This window comes from Erinaceus europaeus, chromosome 15 (genome assembly GCF_950295315.1).
Source record: "Erinaceus europaeus chromosome 15, mEriEur2.1, whole genome shotgun sequence".
Lineage (NCBI taxonomy): Eukaryota > Metazoa > Chordata > Mammalia > Eulipotyphla > Erinaceidae > Erinaceus > Erinaceus europaeus.
This window is the reverse complement of record NC_080176.1, coordinates 21,688,052-21,704,926: the sequence shown is the minus strand read 5'-3', so window position 1 is coordinate 21,704,926 and position 16,875 is coordinate 21,688,052. Positions and strand designations below refer to the sequence as shown.

At 61.1% G+C, this 16,875-nt stretch overlaps 1 protein-coding gene across 3 annotated transcripts in view; it reads left to right on the top strand.

Moving 5' to 3' along the window:
• The window catches only part of MAD1L1 (mitotic arrest deficient 1 like 1), a 68,839-nt gene that overhangs the window by 15,093 nt on the left and 36,871 nt on the right, over nucleotides 1-16,875 (top strand). For all 3 annotated transcript variants that reach the window (XM_060173179.1, XM_060173177.1, XM_060173178.1), the window contains one exon: nucleotides 9,681-9,767. In XM_060173179.1, coding sequence (XP_060029162.1) covers nucleotides 9,681-9,767 — 87 coding nt within the window. The remainder of the gene's footprint in view (nucleotides 1-9,680; nucleotides 9,768-16,875) is intronic.

Below are 16,875 nucleotides of genomic sequence, written 5' to 3'. Positions count from 1 at the left end.
TGTGCTTAACCAGGTGCGCCACCACTGGGCCCTGTCTCTCTCCTTTCTAAACGTGGTGTTACCCGCTGAGCCTCCCGGCCGGCCCCAGTAGAGTCATCCTACTTTTGTGGAGTTGGGCTCTCCTCTCTCTCTCTCTCTCTTTCTTTCTTTCTTTCTTTCTCTTTCTTTCTCTTCCTTCCTCCAGGGCTATTGCTGGGGCTCGGTGCCAGCACTATGAATACACTGCTCCTGGTGGCCATTTTTTCCATTTTACTGGACAGGACAGAGAGACATTGAGGGGAGAGGGGAGATAGGAAGAGAGACAAAGAGACACCTGCAGCCCTGCTTCACTTCTTGGGAAGCTTCCCCCTGCAGATGGGGAGGGAGGGCTTGAACCTGGATCCTTGCGCTTAGCACCATGTGCGCTTAGCACCATGTGCACTTAACCGGTGCGCCACCACCTGGCCCTGCTCCACATCTCTGTGGCAGCTTCTGTAGTGAAGTCAGTGGCGCCATGTGTTGTGTCGACATTGAGGAGCCGAGTGTTTAACTCACAGACCAGTGGCGGCAGCCTGATCCACAGCTGCTTCATGGGAGACTTCAGAACTCCAGGTGTCACGGTCCTGTGCTGGATAGAAACTATGGGTGCCACGTGGCAGCACTCTCCTCAGAATGTTGACTGTGTGTGTGTGTGTGTGTGTGTGTGTGTGTGTGTGAGTGAGTGAGGGGGGGGGGCGCCAAGCAAAGCACCCCTCTGCCCTTGTGGGGATGGGAATTGAACCTGGGCCCTAGCATGCGAGCCCTGCACTCTCCTTGCCCAAGTGTCCCAGAATCTCTATTTCTACGGGCGGTGTCCGTCTCCTCCGCATGCCACCTGGGAGAGGCGTAGAGACTCGGCCTTCTTCTTGGGGTGGGACACCCAGCCAGTCTGTCTTCCATCCTGTGGCCTCCTACGCTGTGATTACAACGACCTTCAGGCTGGTTTGATCGTTCTGACCTGATTATTCACGCAGGTGCACCGACAGCATCGGTCTACCAGATCCACCTGTGTTTCTTGGCTTTGCAGCGTCCCAGAGCCGTGCAGCTGTCATCAGCAGCAAGTCGGTTCCTCAGTTTGGCTGTCTGAAAGCTATCTGTTTGCTGTCCTAAGTCTGGAGTCCAGGCCCAGCAAATCTTCTCTTTTGGTTAATTCTGTTTGTTTATTTATTTGTTTGTTTATTCATTTATTTTTTGAATAGAGACAGAAGTTGAGAGGGGAAGGAGAGATAGAGAGGAAGAGAGACAGAGATACCTGCAGCCCTGCTTCACCACTCATGAAGCTTCCCCCGCCGATGGGGACCAGGGGCTTGAACCCAGGTCTTTGTGCACTGTAATGTGAGTGCTCAACCAGGTGTGCTACCCCCTGGCCCCAATTCTCTGTCCTATAAAGAGCTTACCAAACTCAGCAACAGAAAAACAAATCACCCTGTTCAGAATTAAGGAGATGATATGACCAGAATGTTCACTATAGAAGAGATCCAAAAGGCCAACAGACACATGAGAAAATGCTCCAAGTCATTGATTGTCAGAGAAATGCAAAAAAAGAACGAGTTACCACTTCACTCCTGTGAGAATGTCATCAGAGAAGGTGGAAGCAACAAATGCTGGAGAGGTGGGGACACAGGAACCCTCCTGCACTGCTGGTGGGAATGTCAGTGGGTCCAACCCCTGTGGAGAACAGTCTGGAGAACTCTCAGAAGGCTAGAAATGGACCTACCCTATGACCCTGCAATTCCTCTCCTGGGGATATATCCTAAGGAACCAAGCACTCCGATCCAAAAAGATTTGTGTGTATCTGTGTTCATAGCAGCCCAATTCTGGAAGCAACCCAGCTGTCCAACAACAGGTAAGTTGTGATCTGTATACACAATGGAATATTACTCAGCTGTGAAAATGGTCAATTCACCTTCTTTACCTCATCTTGGATGGAGCTGGAAGGAATCATGTGAAGTAAGATCAACCAGAAAGAGAAGGATGAATATGGGATGATCTCAGTCATAGACAGAAACTGAGAAACAAGATCAGAAGGGGGAAAAAAAACAAAGCAGAACTTGGACTGGAGTTGGTCTACTGCACCAAAGTAAAGGACTCTGAGGTGGGGTGAGGGTTTAGGCCTGGAACATGATGGTGGAGGAGGACCTAGGTAGGGGGTTAGATTGTCATGTGGAAAACTGAGAAGTGTTACATATATACTAATTACTGCCAACTGTAAACTGTTAATCCCCCCAAAGAAGAAAGAAAGATCCTGTCTGTCCAGCTCACCTGCCACACCTTGGTGACTCTTCTCTGCTGGAGCCGCAGCCTTGGGGAGGGGGCTGTCCTGTGATTCTGGGGCCCTGGGGGCTGGGTGTATGGCTGCATGAGCAGGGTGCCTCTGGAGCTGCCCATGCGTGTGCAGCCCTGACTGGCTCAACGCTGCCCCCAGCAGAGAGCTTCATGGAGCCCTGCAACAGCCATCACACCACAAGAGGCAGGGAGCCTTGGCCAGAGCGTCTGAATTGCAGGGTGTCAGGGGCTGGTCTTCCCGACTGTCTTTACGTCACCCAAGCTGACATCACTCAGTTGTCATAGCCTAGGTCCCCAGCAGCTTGTGCCTAGAAATCCCAGGCTTCAGGCTGGGGTCCACAGTGACCTCAAGACAGACATACCCCATGGAGTCTGTCGGCCAGTCAACTGTGTGCCAGGCCCCCAGCCGTCTTTGGTGCCGCTGGATGCAGTGGAAGTACTGCAGGCAGGTATGGGGGTTGGGGCCTTGGAGGGGGGGTGCTCCTTCCTGCTGCCCATCCCCCATCTGCTTCGCCTCCGAGGGCCTCAGGCGGCCATGGGTACCGATGACTGTCCAGCATGAAATGTCTGAGCAGGTGATCACAAGCGGAAATAAAGCTACTGACAAGATGGGGTTGTCTCATTGGCATCCAGAAGAAAAGTAAAAAGGCAGCTGAAACATGAGATAAGGTGCCGTGACGGCGCCCAGTGCTCCTGTGCTTGGTGCAGCCACTGGGGTCAGCACTCAGATCAGCCGCCACCCCAAGGGGAGGACCACGCTGTCCGCTGCTTTGTGGAGCCTAGAGCCACGCGCCTCTGTGTCTGCCCTGTCCACGGGCCGGGTTCTACACGGCTCGAGTGACAGCGCTGACACGGGACTGCTCAGGGCTCCTTGGAGGTTGGGGTGCTTGTGGCAGGCGGTACAGGTCTCCAAGGACGGGGCCAAGGCGTTCTCCAGGATGCTTGTTTATAACTCAGCTGCAAGTGCCTCAACCCCAAGCATTCTGGGAGGCTCTGGCTTGACAGCCTTTGCCGTCAGCTCAATAAACAAGCAATTATTCCCAGTGCTCTTTCAGAAAGAGAGCTCACACACCTTTCAAGAAAGTCCTAAATATTTGATAGTTCAGAGGCTGTTTTGAATGGAGCTGTGCCATTTTTAGCTCCATGTCTGCTGTTCCTCTGTATGTGAGACACAATGTGTTTGTCTTGGGTTTGGCTAACTGTAGCACCAAGGTGTTTTTATTTTTACTGTTTAGATTTCCTAGGCTTGTGTATCTAAATAATAGAAGGAAACACACTCAATTTCTCCCTTCAGACTCTGAGCCGTGGTCGTGGCTGGTATGACTTCAGGTGCTGTGCGGGGAAGGCTGGGGGGCGGCCCTATTGTGGGGGTGTTGGCAGAGGTGTCATCTCATAGCTGAGAACTTGGTTGTGGGTCCTTCCTGCCTTCTGAAGCCACGTCCCTGTCAGCTCAGCCTGTGGATGGTGCCAGGGCTTGAATCAGAGATCTCGGAGCCATGCTGTCCCCAGAGACAGAGACTTTCCTTTATGGGCGACCTTTAAGTGTCTGCTTACTGTGTTGCTCCCTTGGCCATATCTGCCCTCCCCCTCTGGCTGGAGCCTGCTGAACCGGCTTCTGGTGGGGCTGGCGTGGAGACAGTCAAGAGGGCAGATGTTGGGGGCTTCTGAATACCATCCTGTCCCATAGACCTCCACTTCCCCCTGTGGTGTGTGATGTGCTGCCAGGTGGTCAGGGCCGATCTGGGGGGATGGGGATGGGAAGGCAAGAGTCCTGCTGGACCAGCAGAGAGGAGGTGGTCAGGCACCCCCCGCCTCTCCTTGTGGGGCCAGACCCTCCAGGCTTGTGATTTTGGGGGCAGGAGAGGTGCCCATAGCCTTGAGTCGGAGGCTGGTCTGGAGCTCGGTGGGGGGCTGGGACTCAAAGAGCCTCCCTGGCCCAGTGCAGGTAGCCTCATCCTGACCTCAGTGATTGGCCTTCCCACCCTGGAGCTGAGCCTCAAGCATCTGCCCTCCAGCCTTTGCCCTCTGTCCCCCACAAAGAGAACACTTGGTGTCGACACTTGGTTCTCTTGATGGCGGCAGTGCCGCCTGTGTGGGGTGCTCAGTGAGGGGTGGTTATTCCCCAGGCAGCCGCAGACCCACGTCCCCTCACATCTCTTCCTCTCTCCCGCCATATGCCCTCATGCCTGGTGGGTGGTCCCCCGGCTCCCCCCGAGAGCTTCATCTCACATGCTCATCCTCAGCTGGGACGGTTTCTTCATGGGAGCTGGACCCTAGGCCAGAATGGGAGTCAGAACTGATGGAGAAAGGTCAGGTGACCTGCCCTGGGTCCCTGGGGGTGCAGCCCAGGTGCCCCCCCAGAGTTCAGAGGGGCTCACCCAGGATGGCTCCTTCCTCCCCACCTCCGTCCATGTCACCCTCAGCCTTCCAGGGCCTGCCAGCTTGGTGTTGTCTGTCCTTCCCGGCCGCCCTCCTGGCCCTGGAGCACGCTGGCCGGAAGCAGGTGTTTTTCGGGCAGCTTCCAGCATCCCCTGCACACTCCTACTGCCCAGGTGCCCCCACCCACAGAGGCTGGCCTGTGAGTGGCGGCTGTTCCCGGGTACCGAGAGGGCACTGCCCGCTCACAGATGCCACTCAGTCTGGCTTTTGGGAGCGTGTTCCCGGTACCAGGTGTCCCGCTGGGTCGTCAGGCTGGGTGGCCTGGGGCTCTTGATGGATGTGGGGACCTGGCAGAAGGCACCACAGCTCGGGGGCCCCGCCCGTGTCCCTGTGTGCACCCGCACGGAGTCCGCGTGCAGCCCGCGCCTCCTCTGGCAGAGACGGGCTTTGGTCCATTATCTCGCCACCTTCCTGAATGCTTAAAGCTTTGGAAAGATCAACTTCTCCAAAGAGTGAGGGAACAGGGAGAGAAAATTACGGCATTTGTTTGAAAGGTTCTGAGAGCTTTTTTTAGCTCACTGCAGTTCAAAGAGCGCCTCTTGTTAATCAGAGGAATATTCTAGCCTCCCCGGGGTGGTCACACTGGCTTAATTGGAACCCAGGCTGCTTTGAAGTCCTCTTAATCCCCCAAGCGATCCAGGAGAGGGAACCTGAAGGTAACAGCTGCACGTGCGAAGCTCCCCTGTTTTATTTATGTGTGTTCCTGCAGCCAGGGCACCACTGGCTCAGGACAGGCTGGCCTCGCACCCAGGTGGGTCCGAGACAGGAAGTGGCTTCGGACGGGGCAGGGTCGGCTGGTGGTGCTGACCATAGCCAGGACTTTGCTACCTCGGGGTGGCCTCCTGACTGCAGCGCTGGCCGAGGCAGTCCTGGTGTGGAGAACTGTGCTCTGCTCACACAGGACTCACCCCCCCCCCCCCCCCCGCCTACCTGACCCCGGTGGTCCCCCAACTGTCTTCCCCTGATGGAGTGGAAGTACTCCTTTCTCAGCATCGTTACCCTGTCAGCCGGCACCTATGCCGAATGCTGTCCCCCTAGCAGCTCTGCTGGACGCCAGGCTCCCAAGGGATGGTCTCCCCATGAACGCCCGCCTCCCAGACTCCAGGGCATTGTCTGGGCAGGGCCCTCCCACCTTCACAGCGGCTGGTTGATGCCGAGAGCAGGAGCCACCTGCGCCTCTGCCTCCCTCTGGGCAGTGACCAGAGCGGGCGGGACCCTGGTGGCACTGGGCGCCCGCTCCTGCAGGGAGAACTCGTGGCTCTGTGAGAGATAACATGGTTGTGAAGGTGCTGGGGCCTCACGCATGGTCGGCTCCACCAACCCTGGGGTGGCCACTTCATCTCCTTTGGGGTAGGGAGTGGGCAGAGAAGGGAGACACTAGGGATTTCTCACTCAGCCCAGGGCCTGAGTGCTTCCTGGTGTCAGCAGGTGAGCTGACCCTCCCCTAGGGAGAAGCCCAGGGGATACCCACGCTGCCCTGCATCCCCACTGATCCTCTCCGCCCTCCATCATGCCCCCTAGACCCCACCCCACAGGATGCTGGCAGCTGAGCCTAGCCCCCCAGAAACACCCAGTCCCACAGGTCACTGTGACACCGAGACTTAAATGTTGTGTGTGGAGCTGCGCCTGGTCTGGCTGTCCTGACTGCTTCCTCCTGCTGCTCTCTGCAAGGGGGTCCTAAGGTGTCCGAGGGCCACAAAGGTGCAAGTTGAGGTCCAGGCAGCCACTGCCCGGGGGCCTCAGGATGACCCCCAGCCTCCCAACCTCCGCCCACCCCGCTGGTCTGCTCACAGCTGAGCTCCAGTCAAAATCCAGCTGCAGAGGGAACAAAAGGCTGCCTTCCCCTCTGAGTCCACCCTCCTGGGCTAAAAGGCCCCAGCTGGCACAGTCGGCTGCCCTCGGAACTGTCACTCCACCTGTCAGCATGGACTCTAAAGCCTCCCCCTCAGAGCCAGGGAGGAGTTGAGGCGGGCGTCGATCTGCTTGTGGTGGCTGAGGACTGGCTCTCCCCGCAGGCCTGAGCTAGCAGCGCAGAGAGTGGCTCGAGGTCAGGGTGCCTGGGCCCTCCCCGACCTACACCTAGAAGTTCCAGAAAGTGCCTCTAGCCCCATGTGGAGCCCTCACTGGGGCCCCAGCCTCTTGCTGCTGTCCCTTCTGGTCCCAGATGCCCTCTTCCTCCGAGGACATGTACCCTGGGCTCAGCTCCCTACTCCCTGTGCCTCCCAGTTGGGCAGCGTCGGGGCCTGACTCCTGCTCTTTCCCCACCCTGTGCTTGGTTGTGGGCCTCAGTCTCCCTGGGGTGTTGGTGCTTGCCGTAGTGAGGCTGTGCAGAGGGGGAGCAGCCATGGGTCTGTACCCCACTCGTCCCCACCCCTGTGGCCCCATCCCCATCCTGTCCGCCTCTCTCCAGAGGCAGTGTCCGCAGGATGCTCAGTCTGGTGACTCGGGCCTGCTCTCTTGGATTGCCCTCATGTGTTGCAGTCTTGCTGTGAGGAAGGTGCCCACCTCAAGGTTGGCAGGGCTCCTGTCACAAGCCCTTACACAACAGCTCCACTGCCCCCTTGGCTTCCAGGGTCGCTTTCCCAGGTCCTCCTGGCGACCTGGGTAGAGAAGTCCCTCACTGGCCTCCTGGAGTCTGGCATCTGGCCACAGAGTCGTGAAGCGCCTGTCAGGTGCCGCGGGTGCTTGGTGTTTGGAGGGGTGTGATGGAGCCAGTGCCCCCTCTCATCCAGCCCCTCTTGTGTGAGGGCTCGGAGTCCCCAGGGTGCTGGGTGGCAGTCCCCGCGCCCAGCTCCGGTCACTCCTGTCACTCCAGGCATTGCTGGTCCAGGCGGGTGGGGGAGCCCTGCTTGGCCCTCCTCAGGGCACGGCGCCTTGAGGGTCCACACGTCCTGAGGTCCTGGCCAGAGGGGGCCCATGTCCTTGTGTCCCTGTGATTCCCTGCCCTCAGCCACAGCCCCTGGCCATCTCTCCCTGCCTGGCCCCAGACCAGATGCCTGCAGGGTGTCCGGGGGTGGGGGCACTATGCGATATGCATAAGCATCGCTTTCGCCCATTCCGGACTCTGCAGCCACAGGGGACAGTGTCCCAGGTGCAGCTGCCCTGAGGGTAGTGCGTTTGTCAGGCAGCCGTGGTGTTGATCGATGGAGTCACTGCGTGCTGGGCATGTGTCCAGGAGTGCTGGCAGCTGGGGCCGACTGCATCTGTCTGTCTTCTGGCCTCTCGGGAACACCCATCACAGGAGCCGAGTGCCCTGTTGTCCCACTCCCACCCCCATGGCTGCGAAGTTCCGAGAAAGGTGGTTTGCACTGAGGGGCAAAGGCAGCGGCTAGGGTTGGGCCGGGTGCTGAGGGAGGGGCCTCTTCCCGTTTGGCAGGATGGCGGACTGGCGGGCGCAGAGATGGAGCACCGGCTATAGAACCATAGTCACAGAGCCTGGGCTGGGGCGTGGGGTAACTGGAGGTGTCCAGGTGTTCCCCTCCAGCTGCGGTGGCACATGCCCTCTCTGCGGGGGGCAGTGGATGGGTGTCCTGGAAGGTGCCCACCTGCAGATTAGCCAGCATGAGTGCACTCCATTCCCAGTGACCGAGGCCCTGCTGACCTAAGGGCCTGGGGGGGGCGGGGCTTGTGAGCCCTCAGGTTGAGTGGTGTCCTGGCTTGGAGCTGCCAGGAGGCGCCAGTCCTGACTTCCAATGTTAGCCGATTCTTAGACGTCTAACGGCTCCCCAGTGCCCCAGGGCTAGAGTCTTGCCTCCAGATTGGCTAGTGGTGGGTCCGGTGCGGGACCATGGTCTGTGGAAACACAGGGCGTTTTCTTTGTGCGTCTGAGCTTCTCCATCCTGGTGACAGGCCTTGGTCCCCTTTGGCCAAGGGACAGAAGCCTGTCTACCTGGAGGTTCAGGCAGAGCAGCTCCTGGAGGTGTGAACAGGGCGGGAGCTGGCATCTTGGCAGCTCAGCCCCCAGCAGGTCCTCACACCTGAGCTCCCCTGTCCTCACACCCCAATCCTCATACCCAGGGACTTCCCAGTCCTCATACCTGAGATTTCCCAGTCCTCACACCCTGAGGCTTCCCTGTCCTCACACCCTGGGGCTCCCCTGTCCTTCACACCCTGAGGCTCCCTTGTCCTCACACCTCAGGGCTCCCTGTCCTTCACACCCTGGGGCTCCTTGTCCTCACACCCTGGGCTCCACTGTCCTCCCTCAGCCCCCCAGAGTTCCCCTGTCCTCCCTCACCCCGGGCTTCCCCAGGCCTCTCGCCCAGCCACCTCCCCCATCAATCCAGGTGTCTTCCCTGCTGACCTCCTGGGGGTGCAGGGAGACCTTGATGTGTGAGGGGATGGCACCACCCCAGCTCTTGGGAGTGCCCCACCCCAAAGAGACCCTACCCAGCTGAGGGCAGTGCCAGGTGGGCCGTGAAGGGTGTGCCCCCTGAGCTGGGTCCTGGATAAGAGGCTCTGGGCTCCTCAAGCCCAGAGTACACAAATGGGGTCCCAGGAAGGAGGGAGGCAGGTGAGGAGGCTCCATAGCCAGTCAGGTGTCCCCGGCAGGGTGGGCATCCTCCCATGGGCAGGACCTCAGGGCATTGCTGGTGGCATCTGTAGAGAAGGGAGGGGACCCCGCTGCGTCCTGAGTGGGAACAGTTCAGACATCCTCCATCGAGGGGCTTGTCAGATAGCTGCCCCTCTGGGGACCCAAGGGAAAGCTTGGGTGGGGGGCTCAAGGCACTGAGGGGAACTGCCAGCCAGCTGCCCTTCTTGGGGCTCGGGGAGGCTCGGGTGGGGGGGCTCAGGGCAGCAAGGAGGCATCAGCCATCTCTCTCTCTGGGAGCCCAGGGGAGGTGTGGGGCCACCACGTGTGGTCTGAGCGGGTGGGGACTGACCTCTGAGCGCAGAGCCGGCCAACAGGGCATGGGTACTGAGGTGCGTGTCACCCACAGGAGCCCCGAGGACCTGTCGTGCTTCGTGGTGGAGCTGCAGCAACGGGAGCTGGCCCTGAAGGACAAGAATGCTACTGTCACCAGCAGGTAGGCCGGGGACTCACGGGGGGTGCTCTGCTGGGGAGGATGCTGCTTGATGACAGATAAGGCTGGGAGGGCACCGCTGTGGGCAGGGCTGGGGATCCTGAGAGTGTGCATGACAGCGGCTGATCTCTCTTTGAGCACCCACGGGCCACCCAGCCTGCAGTCCTGTTTGGCTCTCCCCACTCTGCTGCTTCAAGGCGAGAGGCCCGACCCTGCCTGCCCGCTGTGGCTGGTCCGTCCTGGGGCCTGGCCCTGGGCTGTGGGTGGACCCCCTCAGAAGGGGGTGTACTGGGGGCTCTCGAGACCCCTACAAGCTACTGAGCAGAAGCAGCTCATGCTGGGTGGGCAGACACCTCATGTGGCTTTTCTGCCGGCGGACTGCTGCCTCCTGATTGCAGAGTGGCTGCCTGGTGCTAGACCTCACATGCGAGGCCAGGATGGGCTTTCATCATGAGTCTCTAATTTGGAGGCGGGAAGCCTGTAGACCCCAAAAACTTCTCAGGCTCGACCCAGGGGCTATGTCCCCTGTCCCAACCAGTCTCTGAAGAGGGTGGGGTCTCTGGGATGGGGCAAGGGTACATGGCCTGGAGAAGCCAGGCAGCCCCCAGGAGAGTGCCCAGGGACAAGCTGGAGCCTTGCCGGTGGAGATGCCATGTGACAACTGGCTTTAGTTATTCAGATGCACAGCTTATTCTGAGTGCTGACGCCACTTTGGAAATTTGCTTTAAGAAGCATCTGGCTTCGTCTGATGTGATTGCTTCGGTGGGGATAAAGATGGTCCCTGCCCTCCAGGCTGACGTCAGGGGACACGCCCAGGCAGGGGACCCAGAGCCGTGTCCTGGAAGGCAGGATGAGGTGGGGGAGGACTAGCTCTGCGTTAAGCGGGGCAGGAGAAGAATCGTGTGGACCCTGGGAGTGGACCCAGCAGAGCTCCATGTGGCCACAGGGCTCTCGGGCGCCCTCTGTGGGCGGTAACCACCTTGTTCCGTGCCAGAACCTTCTGGGGTTTGGGGAGGATCCATAGCCCTGGCTCTGAGTGACACTGAGCAGGGAGGCCGCACCTGCTCCCAGGTGCTTCGGGGGGACATGTGTCCCCACAAGCCCCGGACAGGCTGCCCGCAGTCTCAGCTGTGAAGCCGGGCCAGGCCCCCGCCTGTCCCTGTATGGCCTCCCTGCCCCTGTATTCCAGGGCTGGAGTGTACTCCGTCCTGGGTGGGGGGCCGGGCTAGGACGTGGGGTGTGACATGAGCTCCAGGACAAGTAGAGGGTGCTGGCTGCTCTGTGGAGGGCCTTCCTGCTGTCCCTTGATGGCCACTCTGGGCAGTGATGAGCTGGGGCTCCCTGCTGAGGACACAGATGAGGTGTCCATTTATTGGTCATTGTGCCACATGGCTGTCAGGAGCCACCCCCCTTCCCCTGTGGTGGCCGATCTGCAGCATCCAGGAGGTTGGGCGGCAGGCGGCTGCGTGGGCAGCTGTAGTGCCCTCGGCGACTGTGAGGGGTGCCACTGTTGCATGTGCTCAGGCTGCCCACCGCTGGGGGAGGAGGGAGGAGGGAGGACTCCCTGCTCTGGGGCTTCCCACTGGAGGCTGGCGGCCAGACACTGGCTCCGCCTTGCCTGTGACTTCTCAGCCAGGACCCCCCAGGGGTGGCTCTGCCACACACCCTTCCAGGAGCTTGGCAGCAGGGTGGGGGTGTGGCCTTACCTGCTGCTGTGCACCCTACCTGCGACCCCGTGCCCCTCTCACTTCCCAGGAGGCTACCTGCATCCGAGCCGGGCACCCCGGGGACCCAGAGGCCCTGGCTGGCAAGGTGTGGGGGTGACCTGTGCTCTGGGGGTGACCTGTGCTTGGCGGGCAGAGAGGGGCCGTGTGGGCAGCTGGATTTGGTCCATGGACTCAAGGAGCAGGGCGAGGGGGGCCGTCCATGCCAGCCAGCAGGGTCTGTGGGCAGAGGGGCAGGGCAAGTGGTGCCCCCTCCTGGCCGCCCTGTCTCCAGCTCATGAGATGAGCCCCGTTGATGCTTCACACCCAGGCTGCGTTCTTGTTGTCTTGCATTTCCATATTCAGGGTTTCATTTGCATATTCATGGGCCTTTCAAATAAGTTTTGATTGTGGAGGGAAGGGAGCACAGGGAGGGGCCCCCACCCATGGCAGCGGGCTGTGAGCCTCCCGCCAGCAGCTGGGGACAGCGGCCCTGGGTCCTGGCTCTGAGCCCCGCCCCCCAATCAGTGGCAGGGGGTGCACTCTGGGGTGGGGGGGGTTCCAGGCTTCCTCCCCCTCACCTGCTTTTCTAGCAGAGCTATCCATCCCTGTTGTGGGGCTGTGGGCAGTGGGGACGAACCCCACAGACCCCGTGCTCAGGCCTGGCGAGCCTTCGCGCCACTCCAGGGTGGTCTGCACTCCCTGGGGTCTCTCATGGTCCATCTCACTGCTGGCAGGTTGCCGTCACGCAGGACTCACAGTCCTGCCCCAGCGTGGTGGCCAGGGGAGGGAATACTGCCAGGAGGAGCAGGAGCAGAGGCCCCGCCGTCCTCACCTCTCGCGCCGGCCTACCTTTATCTCCGGAAATGTGAGCCGGCACTCCTGCCCATTGTGGGCCGCCTCTGTCAGGCAGCACGTATCTCCATGGCCACGTGCCAGCCCCTCAGGCTACGTGGCCCCAGGCGCCCCTTCCCTGTATAGCTGAGCCGCTCAGATGGGCACAGACTCCTGTTCCAGTGGGCCCGCTGCGGGTTCTGTGCAGACACTGTAAGGACAGGATCTGGGTGCGGGGCCTCCTGGTAGCAGGCCGCCTTGGTCAGCACCCCAGTTGGCACCTCGGCCTTGGCCCCTGGGGGGCACCTTCAGCCTCCTTCACCCCCCTACACCCCCCCCCCCATCATGGGGCACCTCACGGGACCTGAGCTGTTTGCCCTGGATGACAGAGTCCTCAGCTGTGTGAGTCGGGACCTGCACTTCTGCTGCCTGGTCTGGGGCCCAGCCAGAGGAAGTGTCCCACCTGCCGACATGGCTGTGTCTGTTGACAGGAGTGCCACACCATCCGTCCCCAGGTTGCCCTGACCCCCAGCCCCTGTGCCCAGGTCGCCCTGACCCCTGGCCCCTAACTCCCAGGCCCTGTCCCCAGGTCTCCCTGACCCTCAGTGTCACAGAGGCAGAGCTTGGGCCAGGGCACCTGCTTGGGAGCACCGTGACCGGGAGGCTCCCAGGATGGTGGGGCAGCACTGTGGCCACCCCTTGCCCCCCAATTCCCCTCTTTTCCTGCTCTGGCTCATGGTAAAGTTAAAAAGACAAACCAAGACCATCCAGGGCCACTGTGTTCCTGCATGTGAGGCTCCGGTGAAGCCGTAAGGCAGAACTCAACCTGGGGGTGGTGGTGGTGGTGGTGAACCAGGAGAGCCCTCCAAGCTGGGGCTCCAGGGAGTGAGTACACAGGGCCTACCTCCCTCCGGGGTGAACCCTGCCCCTCAGGGCCCTCACCCAGCAGGCTTCCAGCCCTGACTGTGCTCTGGCATGAGCACTTGAACTTTTCACCAGAGGGACCTCAGAGGAGACAGCTGGGCACCTTCCAGCCTGGCATCCGAAGGAGCAGCTGGGGCTAGGTGGCCGGGGACAGGCTAGGGCCTGGTGGCTGGGAACAGGAGGCTGGGGACAGGTGGCTGGGGACAAACAGCTGGGGACTAGAGGCTGGTGACAGGTGGCTGGAAACAGCCAGGGACAGATAGCTGGGGACAGGAGGCTGGGAACAGACAGCTGGGGACAGACAGCTAGGAACCCGTGGCTTGGGACAGAAGGCTGGGGACAGACAGGTGTAGACAGGAGGCTGGGGACAGGTGATCAGCCCTGGTGCTGGGCAGTGCCCGGTGGGCAGTACTCAGGTAGGAGGGGTTTGACATGGCTGTAGTCCCTTGGGCCTGGGCGCTATTGTCCATTGTCCCTTGTATCAGGATGGGGATATTCTGTGTTCTCTCATTCTCCGTGCTCTGCTGGCCTTGTTGTTTTTCCATATTCTCATGCTGGAAGCAGCAGGTTCTGTTACATAACTGTCTCTCATGGAGTGCCAGAGATGGCGGGGTCAGGCCCCACCAGACCCCAGAACTCCACCTACCGCTTCTGCTTCTGAGCATCTGGGGCTAGTGGCCGGAGGCCCCCACCCACGACCTGAGGGGAGTGCTCCCCTCTGCGCCAGCTCAGCCGAGACCCCATTGCGAGCACAAGATGCACGCCCGTGGTCATCCGCCCTGACAGATGGGGTGCTGCGGACAGTCCCTCAGGGAGGCTATCAGGCCCTGCTGCCTGCCGGGCACAGAAATAGCTAGAGGCAAGGCTGGAGCTCTACCTGTCTTCCTCTTGTCAGGCCCGTGGAGTCCGCCAGACAGTGCCCTGCTCCCCCTGGGCCTGCAGACTGAGAGGTCAGCTCAGAGGCTATCTGGGATCACCCCAGACAAGGGGGCGCCACTGGTCAGGAGTGTGGGTGGAGCTGGGGGTGGTCCCTGGGAGCAGCCGGGAGGGGGCATGAGTGGACTGGAGCGGCCACCGAAGGGCCCCCTGGCTGCTGTGGTAGCAGACCTCTGTGTGGGTCATGGGTGGGGGGGGGGGCCTCACCAGGAAGCCGGGACAGTGACGGCAGCTGGTCCCTGTGTCCTGGTCACGGACGAGCCAGGTCAGTGCAGACCACACATGGAGGGGCCGGGTGCATTCTCCTCCCTGGTTGGAGCCGTCCTGAGAACCCTGCCTGTCCCTGCCCCCAGGCCCTTGGCCACACCAGCCCCTCTGCCCGTGGCCACCAGAGGCTGACCCGTTTCTGTCAGGCCCCACGAGGACATCTCTGCCATTGAATGTGGGACCTTCGGGCAGGCAGGCAGGCAGGCGGACTCGTCTGTCTTGTGACTCAGGCCAGGCTGCTGCCTGCCGAGGTGCCTGACATCTGCAGGGACAGGCTGCCCCTCCTGCAAGGGCTGGAGGTGGGCACAAGTCCCTGTACTCAGCTCAGGGGTCAGGCTCAGCTGGCTTCCTAGCTTAGGCGAGCTCTGCACTCTGGCTGGGGGGTAAGGGGGTGGGCTCCCAGAACCCCCAGTGCTGGGCTGCCCCCACCCCCAGGTGCTATTGGAGGCCACACAGGTTCCGCTTTCCTCTGGGAGCCAAGCAGCTCCCCGAGGGGAGTCTGGCAGGCTGATTGGTGGCTTGCCTGCTGCATCTAAGGCAAGGATGGTAAACACTTGGATTCTGGGCTCAGCCAGAACAGTGTGGAGCGCGGCCTGATTGATTCCCGACCTGCGGGGACGGTGGCCACAGGAAGTCCATTGATCTGCCCGGCAGAGCCGCTGAGCCTGGCTCATCCCCCCTCAGCCCATGGGAGCCTCTGCTGGGAGCTGGTGCCCCCGCACCAGCTGCGGCCTGGCCCTCCGTCCCCCATGACGTCTGGCCTGGACGACACAAGAACCACTGTGACAGACCCAAGCAGCAGCGCCACCTCTGCCATCTGGAACCATCTGGAGCCTGTCCTGGGGTCTGTCACTGAACCCCATGTCCATCAGACCTGGCAGGACTGTCACCGTCTGCCGGCCCAGAGGGTGCTGAGACCAGGAGGCTGGGGTGGGGATGCTAGCTGCTTTCACCTGCCGGTCCTCATGCCAGGCCCCCAGGTTTCTGCCTTTGCAGTGCAACCTGTGATGGGCAGAACCCATGTGGGCACACTGGGGTGGGGCCGCTGCCAGGGGCTGTGTTGCTCCGGGCATCTGTCCACAGGAGCCCCTCCAGCTGCCATGTGCTGCTAACTCGGTGTGGGCCTGGCCAGCCAGGCTCTGCTCCAGCTCCTACCTGCCTGCCTGCCTGTCTGCAGGAGCCCTGTGCTCCATGGCAGGCAGCTGGTAGAATGTCCCTGCCTGGGGCAGCTCAAGGACCTGTGGGCATAGGGTGGGTGCTGCCCTCTGGGGTGCCTTGGGCCCGGGAGCTGAGCCGGACGTCTCTGTCAGGAGCCCCTTGGAATCAGCCTCAGGACAGGCCTTGCCATGGCCACTCTGAGAGGCTCCCACAGGGTCTGTGAGCTCTGCTGGGTGGGCACTCGGCCGGGGTGGGAGCGCTGGGTGGAAGGGGGATTCCTGTTAGCCCCCGGGTGGGGCTAACAGCCATGCTGCTGCCATGTTGCTGCCGCCAGGAGAGGGAGCCTCTCGGTGGGGGTTGGGGTGGGGTGAGGGTAGGCCTGCCTGGCCCGCCCACCAGGCTGCTGTTTACAGTTCCCTCTGGAAGCAATCGCCCAGATAATTACTACATTTTATGTTTCTAAACACCCGAGGCTCTGTGCTGTTGGGGAAACAAAGTGATGGGAGACGGGGTGTTCAGAGCAGCTCGGGTGGGGGCCCTGCACCCCCTGCAGAGCACCCTGTCACATCTCTGACCTGCAGCTTTTAGGGGGCCCTGTGGGCTGTCTGTACCGGGTGGAGGGCTGACTTCAGGGTCCCCTAAGCCTCTGCTTCTGCTTCATTTGGGCACATGCAAGTGGGGTATGTGCTATGGAGACGGGAGACCGGGCTGATGCAGGGGTGTCCCACCCCACCTCGTGCCGGCCCTCGCCCCTACCCTTGTGGGTGCAGTCCCTTCTGGCACCTGGAGGATAAAGCTGCTTGTCACTCACTCAGGAGCTGCAGACGCCGGCTCAGGAAGCGGGTGAACCAACTCCGCTCCTCTGCGGATTCACAGGCACCCCCGCATGTCCCTGCAACCCCCCAAGGTCACAGGAGGGGCTGCTGACAGTCTGAGGAGAGCCAGCTGCTCCAAGCTGGGGTGGCAGAACCCAAGTTGCTTCCAGAAGGTGCCACCCGCCAGTCTTCCTGGGAGCTGGGCCCTGGGGCAGCTCTGCACCGCCCCCTGCCTTCTGCTCAGAGCTCCTGCTTGCACCAGAGTGCTACTCCTCGTTGGGGGTTGGGCAGAGCACCCTGGCTCACTTCCTCTGCCCCTGACGCCAGGTGTTGGGAGCTGACCACAGGGACTCACAGCCTGCCTGCCCCCCAACAGTCCGTGTCCCCTGTCCTGCGGTCTGTCCCCTGTTGTGTCCTGCATCTGTCTCTGTGTCCCCTGTTCTGCAGCCTGTCCCCTGTCCTGTCCTGTCTTGC